This window comes from Nycticebus coucang, chromosome 11 (assembly GCF_027406575.1).
Source record: "Nycticebus coucang isolate mNycCou1 chromosome 11, mNycCou1.pri, whole genome shotgun sequence".
In the NCBI taxonomy this organism is placed as follows: Eukaryota; Metazoa; Chordata; class Mammalia; order Primates; family Lorisidae; genus Nycticebus; species Nycticebus coucang.
This window is the reverse complement of record NC_069790.1, coordinates 24,523,140-24,536,432: the sequence shown is the minus strand read 5'-3', so window position 1 is coordinate 24,536,432 and position 13,293 is coordinate 24,523,140. Positions and strand designations below refer to the sequence as shown.

Genomic DNA, 13,293 nt, shown 5'->3' with positions numbered 1-13,293 from the left:
AGTAATGCTACAGCGTCTTTCGGTATCTCTTTCTCTGACTCTTCTGCCTTTCTAATAATTATTACATTGGACCCACCTGGGTAATCTCCAGCTCAAGATTCAGGAATTAGGATGTGGGCATTTTTGGAGGGCCATTATTTTGCCTATCACACCATATATTACGGCTACCTTGCTTTATCAATATTACATTAGTATTCTTTTTAACAACTGGATAGAACTGATGTAAAATTTATTTAACCACTCATCTAATAAATATTTAGGTTTCCCATTTTGTACTACAATCATAAATTAGACTTTGAACATACTTGTGTGAATATGTGAGTATGTCTGTGGGATGTATTTCTAAAACTGAAATTGCTGTCTCATTGAAATAATAGAAATGGAAGCACAGAGAAAAGGCTAATAAACCTGGGAAATGCTAGAAACTGGGAATGGATACTAAAAATTTTATCTCTGCAAGACTGTGTTGGAGAGATTTCATTGCACTCTCTTAGCGATCAACTCATTCTCAATGAAAAAAAATTATCTTAAGTGTTGGTTAATGCCCACCCCAGCACTACCCTCCCTCCTACAGAGCCCCATCAAAACCATAAGCTCAAAGCTACAAGTATTCAGAACAAGGGAACCAAATGATGGAAGCAAACCTAAATCTTGATTCAATTTCAGGTTCCTTTGTCAGACCTCTCCTACTCAATTCAGTATGCTATTGGTCTTCCCCAGGGCTTCATGGCTTCAGTTACCATCCATTTGGTAACATCTCCCAATCTCAGTCTGATCCAGTCACCACCACTTTCTTTGTGTACCTTAAAGTTTAACAATCCTTAAATCACAAAGAGAGGAAAGCCTTAAAAACCTTTCCTTTTTTACTACTATTTTCTTTTTCTTCTTTTTTGCTATGGCAAATCTGTGGATTTGCTAATAATGTGAAATGGTATCAAATATGGTTTATCCACCACTTCTATCGTTCAGGGTTTAAAAGCACTTTTGCCCATCAGGATAAAGTGTTTCTTTTGATCAACTACCTTTTGGCTAACATTCCTTACCATTTTAGGTTGAATTCTCTTACCCACCCCTGATTCCAGGAGATGGACATGACAGCCACACTTTACCAGAAGAGTGGAAGTATTTGCCCTTCCTTGCCTTACCAGATGGCGCACACAACTACCAGGAAGGTATGTAACAAGGAGGTGAAGCAATTAGGTGCCATTTTGGCAAAAACTTGCTAAGACATCTTAGATTTTATATACTCTGGTAACTTAAAGGCCATTAGCCTATCATGACTGTTTATGAAATATTTAAAGACTTGTTTAGAGATGACCCGTCATGTACTAGAGCACCTCCAGAGTAGTGCTAGGGTTTGTTTGTTTGTTTGTTGAGACAGTATCTCAAGCTGTCACCCTGGGTAGAGTGCTGTGGCATCACAGCTCACAGCAATCTCCAGCTCTTGGGCTTAAGCGATTCTCTTGCCTCAGCTTCCCAAGTAGCTGGGACTACAGGTGCCACCACAACTCCTGGCTATTTTTTTATTGTAGTTGTCGTTGTTTGGCGGGCCCGGGCTGGATTCGAACCCACCAGCTCCGGTGTATGTGGCTGGTGCTGTAGCTGCTTGAGCTACAGGTGCCGAGCCAAGTGCTGGGGTTTTAATTGGCCATGGCTGGTAAACCTTGGCCACACTTCTTCTCCCAGGAGCCCCAACTAAAGAAGTGATAAGCCAGAGCAGCTCAACTGCCACTGGAAGCACTTATTTATGACAATTTCCAAAGATAGAAAAGTTGAATTAAGATTATAGCTAATATTCTGCACATTATTTTCTTTATGTATGTGTACATACAATTTTGTCTGGACTATTTGAAAGTCAGTAGGGCGGCGCCTGTGGCTCAAGGAGTAGGGCACTGGTCCCATATGCCAGAGGTGGCGGGTTCAAACCCAGCCCCGGCCAAAAACCCAAAAAAAGAAAGTCAGTTGCAAATATCATGACACTTCTAAATACTTAAGGGTGCATATGCTAAGATTAAGCATAATTTCCAGCACCATTATCATGGCTAAGAGATTTAATAATAATTCCATAATACTATCTAATGTCCAGTGTATATATGATTCATGTATTGCTATTGGTTATGACTCTTTTAACCCGGCATAATCCCCTATAAGTAAAATATTCTTTGAAATTATAGTCTCAGTTTGACCTGTTACAATTCAGCCTCTTGGGTTTGGGGGGATGTGTATGTACCATAAGGCAATGAGAGGAATGCTTTTTTTTTTAAATTGAGACAGAGTCTCACTTTGTTACCCTCAGTAGAGTGCCGTGGCATCACACAGCTCACAGCAACCTCCAGCTCCTGGGCTTAAGTGATTCTCTCGCCTCAGCCTCCCGAGTAGCTGGGACTACAGGTACCCACCACAACACCTGACTTTTACTACAGGTACCTGCCACAATGCCCAGCTATTTTTTTGTTTGTTTGTTTAACAGGCCTGGGCCAGGTTCAAACCTACCAGTCCTGGAGCATGTGGCCAGCGCCCTAACCATTGAGCTACGGACACTCAGCTGAAAGAGAGGAATTCTAAGAAACTAGTGGCTAAGGTGCTGGGCATAAGTGGGCATAAGTAAGATATGGTTTCCTTGTTATATCATCTTTTTTTTTTTTTTTAATTAGAGACAGAGTTTCGCTTTGTCACCCTCAGTAGAGTGCCGTGACATCACAGCTCACAGCAACCTCCAGCTCCTGGGCTTAAACGATTCTCTCGCCTCAGCCTCCTGAGTAGCTGGGACTACAGGCACCCACCACAACACCCGACTTTTTTTTTTTTTGCAGTTTGACCGAGGCCAGGTTTGAACCCGCTACCCTTGGTATATGGGGCCGGCGCCCCACCCACTGAGCCACAGGTGCCACCCTATATCAACATTTTTGTGTGAATGACTGCATTATGATGATTCCAGATTTTATTATTAATAAGTAATTCACCTTGGTACTAACATTTTTCTGCATATCTCTTAGATACTGTGTTTTTTCACTTGCCACCCAGAAATGGAAATGGAGCCACAGTATATGGCATCTCATGCTATCGACAAATTGAAGCTAAGGTATGATAGTTAATGGTGAACAACAGGGGAAAAAACTCCAAAATCCTTTCTTGGATGTTGGCCACATAGGGAAACATCAAGTCTTTATTTTTCATTGATGCCTATGATGTTGTTTTAGATTATTATAAATAATCTGTAGCTGTTTTTCTGATAGTACCAAGTTATTCACACAAACTTTTTTAAGTTGACATTAGTGGCTGTGATTATATTTGCATCGTAATACTTTGCGCATTGATTTTAGATAGTGATACTAAATTATCCATTTATCTTCAAAATACTTTTTTTTTTTTTTTTTTTCCAAAATAATGTATCTAAATTTCAAGGTGTCTTTGAATTTTCTATATGTCGTGTTTGGTATATAACTTAGAAAAATGGAGGAAAACGTTTGTGTATTGCTTTTAAAAGCAGCCTTTTAGAAGTAGTGGAATTTACTTATAGTGGCTTCCAACTATTCACAAGTTATCTTAATTACAACTATGATTTTGATTATTCTTAAACTACCTGCTAGCCAGCTTAATGCCTAACTTACTATGGTGTTTTTTTGTTTGTTTTTTTAAGAGACAGAGTCTCACTCTGTTGCTGTGGCATCACAGCTCACAGCAACCTCCAGCTCTTGGGCTTAGGCGATTCTCTTGCCTCAGCCTGCTGAGTAGCTGGGACTACAGGCGCCCCCCACAACACCCAGCTATTTTTTTGTTTCAGTTTGGCCGGGGCTGGGTTCGAACCTACCACCCTCAGTATATGGGACTGGTGCCCTACTCATTGAGCCACAGACACCGCCCAGTATGATGGTTTTAATTAATAAATTCAAAGAAACCAAGATGGTGGCCCCACTTTGCATGATTTTCTTATGTGTAGCACTGTATTTTTGTGGTAGGGATAGTCTTTATGAAGAAAAACAGTTTTGGTAAATGAGTAGTTGTATGCTGCCTAAAGTCTTTCTTCTCATGAGGTCGCTGATATTCTAATATAGTGAATAGTTCTCAACCTTGGCTGGAGATTGTTTTTACTTTATCTTTGCCTAGCCTTTACTGTTACTGACTATAGTCTTAGGGATTTGAATGTTGACAATAATAAATTTTAAAAGCTTCCTCAGTGAATAATTAACTTAGTAAATCTTTTTAACATTTTATTCTAACTTTTTCTAATGAAAATTTCAAACATGAAGATAAATTCTGTTTTAAGTACAGTAAATATCTATATACACACCACCTAGATTGAACAGTTGTTAATGTTCTACTATATTTGCTCTGTGTTTATGTTTTTTCCTGGAACCATTCGAGAGTAAACTACAGGTCTAAATTTCAGGATACCCAGATTCATTAACTACTGTGAAGTAACAGTCCAAGCATAGGGCCTGAAACGTAGGCTACACCTAGTACATGTTTGTAGAGTGAATAACTGAATCTAAAGCTCAAGATGCTGTATCAAATAATCACATACACCTTAAGCATATACAATTTTTATTTGTCAATTATACCTTCATAAAGCTGGGAAATAAAACTAGAGATAAAAGTAACCTGAGAATAAGAGTTATCCTGGTAGCTTTGCACATTTGATTTTTTCATATGCTATTATCCTTTACACACATGATACTTGCCCTTTCCTGGAAATCTGTTCCTTTTCTTAACCTCTTATTTCACATAGGTCATATAAGCACTAAAGGGGGAAGAGTCTTACTTTCATCACAACTTTACCTAAGGTCGATCAAATCAAGATTTGTTCCCTACTAGCGGAGAACTGTAGAAATGTCACATGATAATCTTCACAATTGTTGAGGAATGAATTACGTGCTCAGCACTGGGTTACAAAATAAGTCTGCCAAAATAGACTTCAGGCAGCATACATCAACTAATTTACCAAAACTGCTGATAAACCTTCCATCTCTGGAAAAAAAAATGTTTTTGTCACATCTTCTACTAGCCTCTTGTCACCTGAAACAGTGGTTTCTGAAAGGGCTGCTCATTTTAAAACCAGGATCATCAGTGATTGGTTAAAGATGTTGACTTGGGTATCGCGGCTTACATAGTATTTTCTATTAGATTGTAATTCCTTGAGGATAGGGATTGTGCCTTCACTGTTACATTCCCAGTGCCCACCACAGATTCTGGCATATGGTGACATTTATTCATTCAATAAATATTTTCTGAGAGTCTCAAGTATTTCTTGAATTTAACTAAATGTAAGAAGCTTCTATAGTAATTGATATTTTTATTTTGAAAAATATGAATTTTAAAATACTGCTGTGAAATATTTGATAAGTGACTATTTCTTTGTAATAGGCTTTGAAAGTAAGGCAAGCAGATATCACCAGAGAAACTGTTCAGAAAAGTGTCTGTGTTCTAAGCAAGCTGGTAAGAGACCAAGTAACTTGTTCATGTTTGTTAAAGATTCATGGCATATTTTTATTTGAAGATAAGGCATTATTGGAATAAGAAGAGATCTTTTTTTTTCCCAGAATATTACAGAGCCATACACATTTTGGTTACATAGTTTGTTTGGCACACTTCAGGTCAAAGTTGTAAGTGTACCCTTCACATAGAGTAAATGTGTTATACCTGTTAGATGTGAATTAACCTAGCCCTCCTCCCCTATCCCACATACTTGATTCCCATTAAGTTTACTTCCTAAAAAAACTTACATCTCTCAAGAGAACAGGCAGAACTGAAAAAGAAAACAATGAAATAATTCCTAGTGACTAAACAAAATAAGAAAAAGACTGATAACACAGGGTATTATCTCCATCCTCTCCAAACTCTAACCCCAAGAATCTTTCCAGATTTGGGCTAGATACCCACACATGAATCCCAACCAACAATTCCCTACCCACGCAGTACCGAGAAACTTCATGGTCTGCGATTCTACATAGAACCCAGCTTATTACTTTGTCATTGCCAACTTCCCAAGAGAATTGTGAAAACAGTGGCATTAAAATTAGTCAGGGGCTTAGTTATGCTCTGGCATCTCCTTTCAGCAGTTTTATTATTATTTGCACCTATACCCAAGGCTAGGTAAGAAGATCCTGATAGGTTATTGGGAAGAAAGTTGACACTTGATAGATATCATTTATCCATTTTTGTTTTTCTTCCAAGACTTTGGATAAATAATACTTTATTAAAATTCAAAATATTATAATTTCTCAGATTTTATTGATGATACAGATGCAGAAATGTCCAACCTGCAACCCACAAAGGGCATGCTGATTTTGTGAGGACTTTTTTTGGTTATGTAGTGTTGAATGTCACAAAGCATGCTTTTTTTTCCTAATCAGCTTTGTTAGTGTTTGTGTATTTAATGTGTGGCCCAAAACAACTTCTATTCTTCTGATGTGCAACTTTTTTGTTTTTGTAATTCCTTGAGGATAGGGATTGTGCCTATCAAAAACAAAAAAGTTGGACACACCTAAAAAGAAGTTCTCGATTATTGCAATAAAAATTTTAGCCTTAAAGTTGCTTTTTAAATTATAAAATGTTTGAGAAAAGGAAATGACATAGTGACATTATATTGTAACAATACGTCACAATTATATTCCTTTTTATACCAGTTGGTCAGGTCCAAGCATATAATCATTTTAACTTTTTATTTTTTAAAATAAAATGTATAACATTTCTTGCTTTTCATAGCTCTCTTCATTAAGTCATTTTCAGTGTTCATGTTTATTAGTAATAGGATAATAACACCTTTACCAGTAACATGAAATGCTTAATTCTACATGTAAAACAGTCTTGAAAATCCCCTTTGTGGAGAATAATCTATATGATACTAATTATCTTAGATCTGTGTACTTTATGTAACCATTTCTTCAGTTAAACAAACCAAACCTAAACATAAACCAAAATTAAGAATATTTCGTTAGCCTAGTCACAAAAAGTATATAGGTTTTGCTTAATTATTTCTTCTACAATTGTCTGGCTTTATATATGTATGTGCAGTGAAATGTATTGTGCTTAATATAAATGGAATTTTGCAAAATATAACTTATTTTGGCTTGTTACTAAACTAAAAAAAACATGAATAATAATTTAGTACTGTGGGGCTTAATCTTTTTGTTTTTTTTTTGTTGTTTTTTTTTTTGTAGAGACAGAGTCTCACTTTACTGTCCTCGGTAGAGTGCCGTGGCGTCACATGGCTCACAGCAAACTCCAGCTCTTGGGCTTATGTGATTCTCTTGCCTCAGCCTCCCGAGCAGCTGGGACTACAGGTGCCCGCCACAACGCCCAGCTATTTTTTTGTTGTTGCAGTTTGGCCGGGGCTGGGTTTGAACCCACCACCCTCGGCATATGGGGCTGGCGCCCTACTCACTGAGCCACAGGCGCCACCCCGGGGCTTAATCTTAATAAGATTTTGAAGATGAGAATATTTCTTCCAAGATAATAATTTTAAATATAAATCAAGAATAGTCTCCTGGAAAAAGGATGATTGTTATAAAAGACCCTAATATCAGAAAATTGGTAGATTGCTAATCTGATTTTTGTACAGTTTCTAGAAGGGTAGCCTGAAAAATATACATCAGTGAATTACTTTATTACTTTATTTGGTCAACTGGGCCAATTGACCAAAATATAAAAGTACCAGACATTAAAAGAAATGTGACTTGTTGAGAGGCTTCTTGAATAATCTTTCTTTAAAGGACAATTATAATAATAATAGATGTATTCAGTGTCTACATATTAGGCATTTTGTACTGTATACTTTTTATATATAATTGTCATTTCAATCCTCATAATACTGAGACATATTTACTGTTCTCATTTTACAAATAAAAATATAGAGAAAAATGTCTAATTCTCATAACATGTAACTACAAAGTAATAAAATTAGGGTAAAAACCTAGTTTTATTCGTCTCTAAAACAGACAGAAGAGATAGGGAGAGGTAGCTCACCCCAAAAGTTCCAGTTGTTCATTTAGCATTGTAGTCTTATACATAGAAACAAAATGATTATACTCAGGTCATAATAATGATATAGTAACAAGGATATTGGAGGGAAAAATATTCTAGTATTACTTGTTTTAACTAAGTAGAGTATGTATCAGTATTGGTCTCTACATCTTGAAAAGGACATAGAAATGAGAAGATATCTAGAAAAGAACATTACAAATAAAAGGATGGAAATGGTAGAAGGGGATCTTAAATAGAGAAATAAGAATTGAAGAATAACTTCAGTTAGGTATATAAAAGAATAATCATAATATATGGCCAAGTACAGTGGCTCATGCCTATAATCCCAGCAATTTGGGAGGTAAAGGGGAGAAAATAGCTTAAGGCTAGCAATTCGAGGCCAGTCTGGGCAACATAGCACAACTCCATCTCTAAAAAAGAAAACTAGCTGTGTGTGATGGTGCCGGCCTATAGACTTAGCTCCTGGGGAGGCTGAGGCAGAAAGATCACCTGAGCCTGGGAGTTTAGGTTGCAGTGAGCTGTGATCATGCTACTGCACTCTAGCCTGGGCTACAAAGAGAGACCCCATCTCTTTTTTTTTGTTTGTTTGTTTTTTTGAGACAGAATCTCACTTTGTTGCCCTCAGTAAAGTACTGTGGCATCATAGCTCACAGCAACCTCCAAGACGTGGACTCTAGTGATCCTCTAATCTCAGCCTCCCAGGTAGCTAGGATTACAGGCACTTGCCACAAAGCCTGGCTGGTTTTTAGAGATGAAGTCTTGCTCTTGCTCAGGCTGGTCTTAAACTCCTGACCTCCAGCAATCCACCTGTTTTGGCCTCTAAGAGTGTTAGGATTACAGGCATGAGCCATCACGTCTGGCCCTAAGACCCCCATCTCTTTAAAAATTATGATAGAAAACACTAAGTAGTCTAACCCTCCATGAAAGACAAAAAAGGGGGAGATGAACTTAAGTTTAATCATGAATGTTCAACTAGATATAAAAGCATCCTGCTGTAGGGAAGATTAAATGTCACCAAGGTAACAGAACAGCATACAAAATTTAGATTTTATAATGAAAATAGCTAGGTTGGGTGTGGTGGCTCATTCCTATAATCCTAGCACTTTGGGAGGCTGAGTAGGTTACCTGATCTTACGGTTCGAGACCAGCCTGAGCAAGAGCAAGACCCTGTCTATAAAAATAGCTGGCATTGTGACAGGCGTCTGTAGTCCTAGCTACTCAGGAAGCTGAGGCAAGAGAATCACTTGAGCCCAACAGTTTGAGGTTGCTGTAAGCTATGACGCCAAGCTACTCAGGGTGACAAAGTGAGACTCTCTCTCAAAAAAGAAAAAAATAGAAAATAATAATAGCTAATGTTTATGAGTGCTTTCTGTGTGTCAGACACTTTTCACTGAGTGCTTTTATCTATTATGTAATTTTTAAAACAATCAAATAAGATGTACTGTCTTTTCACATACTCATGTTCAGATCAGCAAATAGATGTGTAGAGATTAAGTGCCCAGGGATATGCAGTAGAGTAATGAAGCCAGGGTCAGGAAACCTGAACCCATACTCTGAACCACTATATTATGAGTATATGAGGTACTTTTCACTTGTAGGTAAAGAGCTAGAACACAGGACTTGACAGCTTTCAGCTATAAGTAATGTGGCACTAAAATTGACAATTTTTTTCTCCTTATTCTCTTCAAATAAAAAAGTTGTGGGGTTGTTTGTTTGCCTATCATCAACCTAATGGTAACTTCTCTTTTTTCTTTAAGCCTCTCTATGGCTTACTCCAAGCAAAACTTCAACTTATTACACATGCATATTTTGAAGAGAAGGATTTTTCCCAAATTTCAATTCTAAAGGTAACTTTATAGCACTCTATAGATGTGTTTGGCTGAAGATGGACTCATAAATCTTGTCAATAGTACTGTGAAGGATAATCATTAAATACTCAAGAAAGACATTCTTCTTTGAAGATAAATTTGCATAAAAACATTGAAAGACCAGGAATCTGCCCAAATACTTACTAAATTTAACCAAATTGTCTTTTTTTTTAAAGAGAATAATGACTACAAATAACTAACAGTAGTGTTTCTCTTAATGGATAATAGCCCTTTTGCTATGGCACTGCTTCTATAAATGTGTTTGTCTTATTAATAAACGCCACAGTTTATATATGTGTATCAGGCTTCTGTTTCCTAGCTCCCAATACGTAGACCAGAAAAACCATGTGACTATTCCATTTAAGATGGATAACACGTTTTTCTCAAGGCTGTTGTTAATGTATAGAACACAGATCTCCTGGATTCCAATGAGAGAAGGACAATTAAGTACTTAGCAAGGAAGCAGAGGCTTTATCCTAGGAGTTCATACAGCCCTGTGAATGAATACGTCTCTAAAATGTAGAGGAATGAGGAAATACTCTGAATAGTTTTTTACACTTCTGCTCACATCTCTTCTGATATTGTTTGTGTCTGGAAGAGAAGGAATGAGTGCTGGAAACTGCCAAGGTTTCAGAGAGACCTTGATTGGTTTTTAATTTAGTGCCTGTCAAAAGTGCTTAAAGAACCAGCTTTTGTCTGATAAGTGTATTTCTGATTCTGTGTCTAAAATAATAGTAGAATGTTCTAAATTTGATCTGTATTTTATAGGAACTTTATGAACATATGAATAGTTCCTTGGGGGGAACTTCTTTAGAAGGATCCCAAGTATATCTTGGTAAGTTACTTTTTTACAAGTTAGAAGAGATGCCTCTATTTCTTTTTGTTTGGCAAACTGAGTTGCATGTAAAACTTCATGATCAGGGCCCGGTGCCTGTGGCTCAAATGGCTAAAGGCACCAGCTACGTACACCTGAGCTGGCGGGTTCAAATCCAGCCCTGGCCTGCCAAACAACAATGACAGCTACAACCAAAAAATAGCCGGGTGTTGTGGCAGGCGCCTATGGTCCCAGCTACTTAGGGGGCTGAGGCAAGAGAATTGCTTAAGCCCAGGAGTTGGAGGTTGCTGTGAGCGGTGATGCCACAGCACTCCACCCAGGGCAACAGCTTGAGGCTCTGTCTCAAAAAAAAAAAAAAAAAAAATTCATGATCAGAATTACATCTTTATATGGGGCATAAGTTCTTCAACATTTGAGGCTGCTTCTTAAGTATTTTCTGGCATACTATTCACAATATTTGTAATTATTATTATACAGGATGAATTTCTGCTTTTCAAAATAGTAATGGAAGTTTTTTCCTTGCCTTGCCTTAATGCTGACAAGCTCAAAACAAGAAGGGGAGGGAGGGAGAGAGAGAGAGATGCTCAGCTCTTTTCTAAGATTCTTCAAGTTGAGTGATTTTGTTTATAATTTCTTGACAATCCGGAATATCTGTTGGTATTCAAGGTACTCAATGGGCAACTCAATAAGTAATCCTTTTCATGACTTAAAAAAAAGTTTTAGTCACATATTGATTTATGCTTGCTCATATCCTGTTTCAGCATGAAGTAGCCAATTGTGGTTGTTTATTATTTGAAATCCTGTGTGTAATGTTAGCTATTAACAAAGCTATTCTGAGAACATACTTTTCTCTACATTATGTTTGCTTGTACTGTGACATTTCAGGCAGATGATTGGAGAAGACTGTGTTTCAGAAGTAACATATGGAGTTTGATAACCAAAACTATATTTAAAGTATTGGTGACATTGTAATATAAGTTTTATCATTTCTGAACTTGTATAGTTTATGTTTGTAGAATGAGGGAGGGTAGTAGACCTGCCCTGTCTAAACCAGCGGTTCTCAACCTGTGGGTCGCAACCCACAGGAACTATATTAAAGGGTCTTGGCATTAGGAAGGTTGAGAACCACTAGTCTAAACAGTAGTCATTTTCTATATTTAGACTAAAATTAATAAAAATTAAATTTAAAAGTCAGTTTCTTACCTACCCACATTTCAAGAGCTCAGTGGCCATGTGTGGCTGCTATATTGGACAGGGCAGGTTTAAATATTTTCATCCTTGCAGAAAGTTATTTCTGAATTTGTGTGCACTTAACTAAATATTGTATAAATATTTCTATATTCCTACCTTTTTTTAATCTCCTTTCCTTTAAAGAGAAAAAAAACTTTCTTCAGCAGAAACAGTAGTTTATATTCACAGATTAGCTTCTTATTAACATTGTAGGTCTGTCTCCTCGAGATCTTGTCCTTCACTTTCGACACAAGGTATGGCATCTTATTTAATCTATGACGTATAGTACTGAAGTGGGAGACATTTTCTTTTACTGTATTCATTTAACTGGCATATTGATTATGCTACTTCAAATGCATATCTGGCATACTATGCTTTATAAGACAGCGCTTAGTCTCATAACTATCCAAGTTGAAAATGTTGGTAGTGCTTGTATTATAGAAATTTTTAGAAGAACATAAATACTGTCTGTTTACTTCTTTGCAGGATAGGGTATTTTTTTCTGTTGTCTTTGCAATTCAGCTATCATGAGATTAGATTACAAAGAAATAAGTTTTGATATTGCAGAATATAGTAGAACCTCCTATAGTTAACCACCTCCCTGCATTGACCACCTCCCTTAAGTTGACCTAATTTTCATAGACTGGACACGTACCCCATGTTTTCAATGGAAGTTCCTTATATTCACCACTTCCATATGTTGACCATTTTTTATAGTCCCTTGGGTGGTCAACTTACAGAGGCTCTACTGTATTTTATACATGTAGGTTACCCTGAGAATGGAACATTTTCCAGTAAAATATCTATACATGCTTATGCCTTCTAATTTTATTATGAAAGCATATGCTGTCTAGGACATAAACACATTGATAGTTCATTTAACAAACAGTTATTGGGCACTTACAATATGAACACCCTGGACATTCAGAAATAAATGAGCAGTCCCTGCCTTTAAGGATCTTGCACATATTTCAAGCAAAAATGAAACCACTCCTTTAAGAAAAGATAATTTCAGTAAGAGGCTTAAGTCTTACATTTGTAAGAAGACACAGTTAATATTTAATTTCTCAGTGTAAGTTCTTAATTTTTCATATATTTTTAAAAGTGCTGTGATTATTTAATTGATTAAATGATGTATGTTTGAGAGGGAGAGGGCAAATGAATTGTAGGCTTGAGTTTTTCTCTTTTTACTCTTTTCTTTTCCCTTTTTCCCCCCAAGACAGCCTACCATTGAGTAGTTTTTCAGTTTATTACAAATTTCTTTCTTTGTTTCCATAGGTCTTAATCCTATTTAAACTAATTCTTCTTGAAAAAAAGGTGAGACTCAAAGGGAAAGTATAAAATACTTATCTTTATTAAAACTTTTTTATTACATCA

The 13,293-nt window shown here is 36.8% G+C and overlaps 1 protein-coding gene across 5 annotated transcripts in view; it reads left to right on the top strand.

The window, feature by feature from the left end:
• AVL9 (AVL9 cell migration associated) overlaps positions 1 to 13,293 on the top strand; it is a 60,165-nt gene that overhangs the window by 17,622 nt on the left and 29,250 nt on the right. For 4 of the 5 annotated variants that reach the window (XR_008372885.1, XM_053553562.1, XM_053553565.1 and 1 more), the window contains exons 2-8: positions 1,052 to 1,172; positions 2,997 to 3,082; positions 5,365 to 5,436; positions 9,741 to 9,830; positions 10,620 to 10,686; positions 12,130 to 12,170; positions 13,195 to 13,233. Coding sequence is in view for 4 of the 5 variants with exons in the window: in XM_053553562.1 (XP_053409537.1) it covers positions 1,052 to 1,172; positions 2,997 to 3,082; positions 5,365 to 5,436; positions 9,741 to 9,830; positions 10,620 to 10,686; positions 12,130 to 12,170; positions 13,195 to 13,233 (516 nt within the window). In the remaining variant the exon portion in view is untranslated. The remainder of the gene's footprint in view (positions 1 to 1,051; positions 1,173 to 2,996; positions 3,083 to 5,364; positions 5,437 to 9,740; positions 9,831 to 10,619; positions 10,687 to 12,129; positions 12,171 to 13,194; positions 13,234 to 13,293) is intronic. The other variant, XM_053553564.1, reaches the window with a different exon arrangement.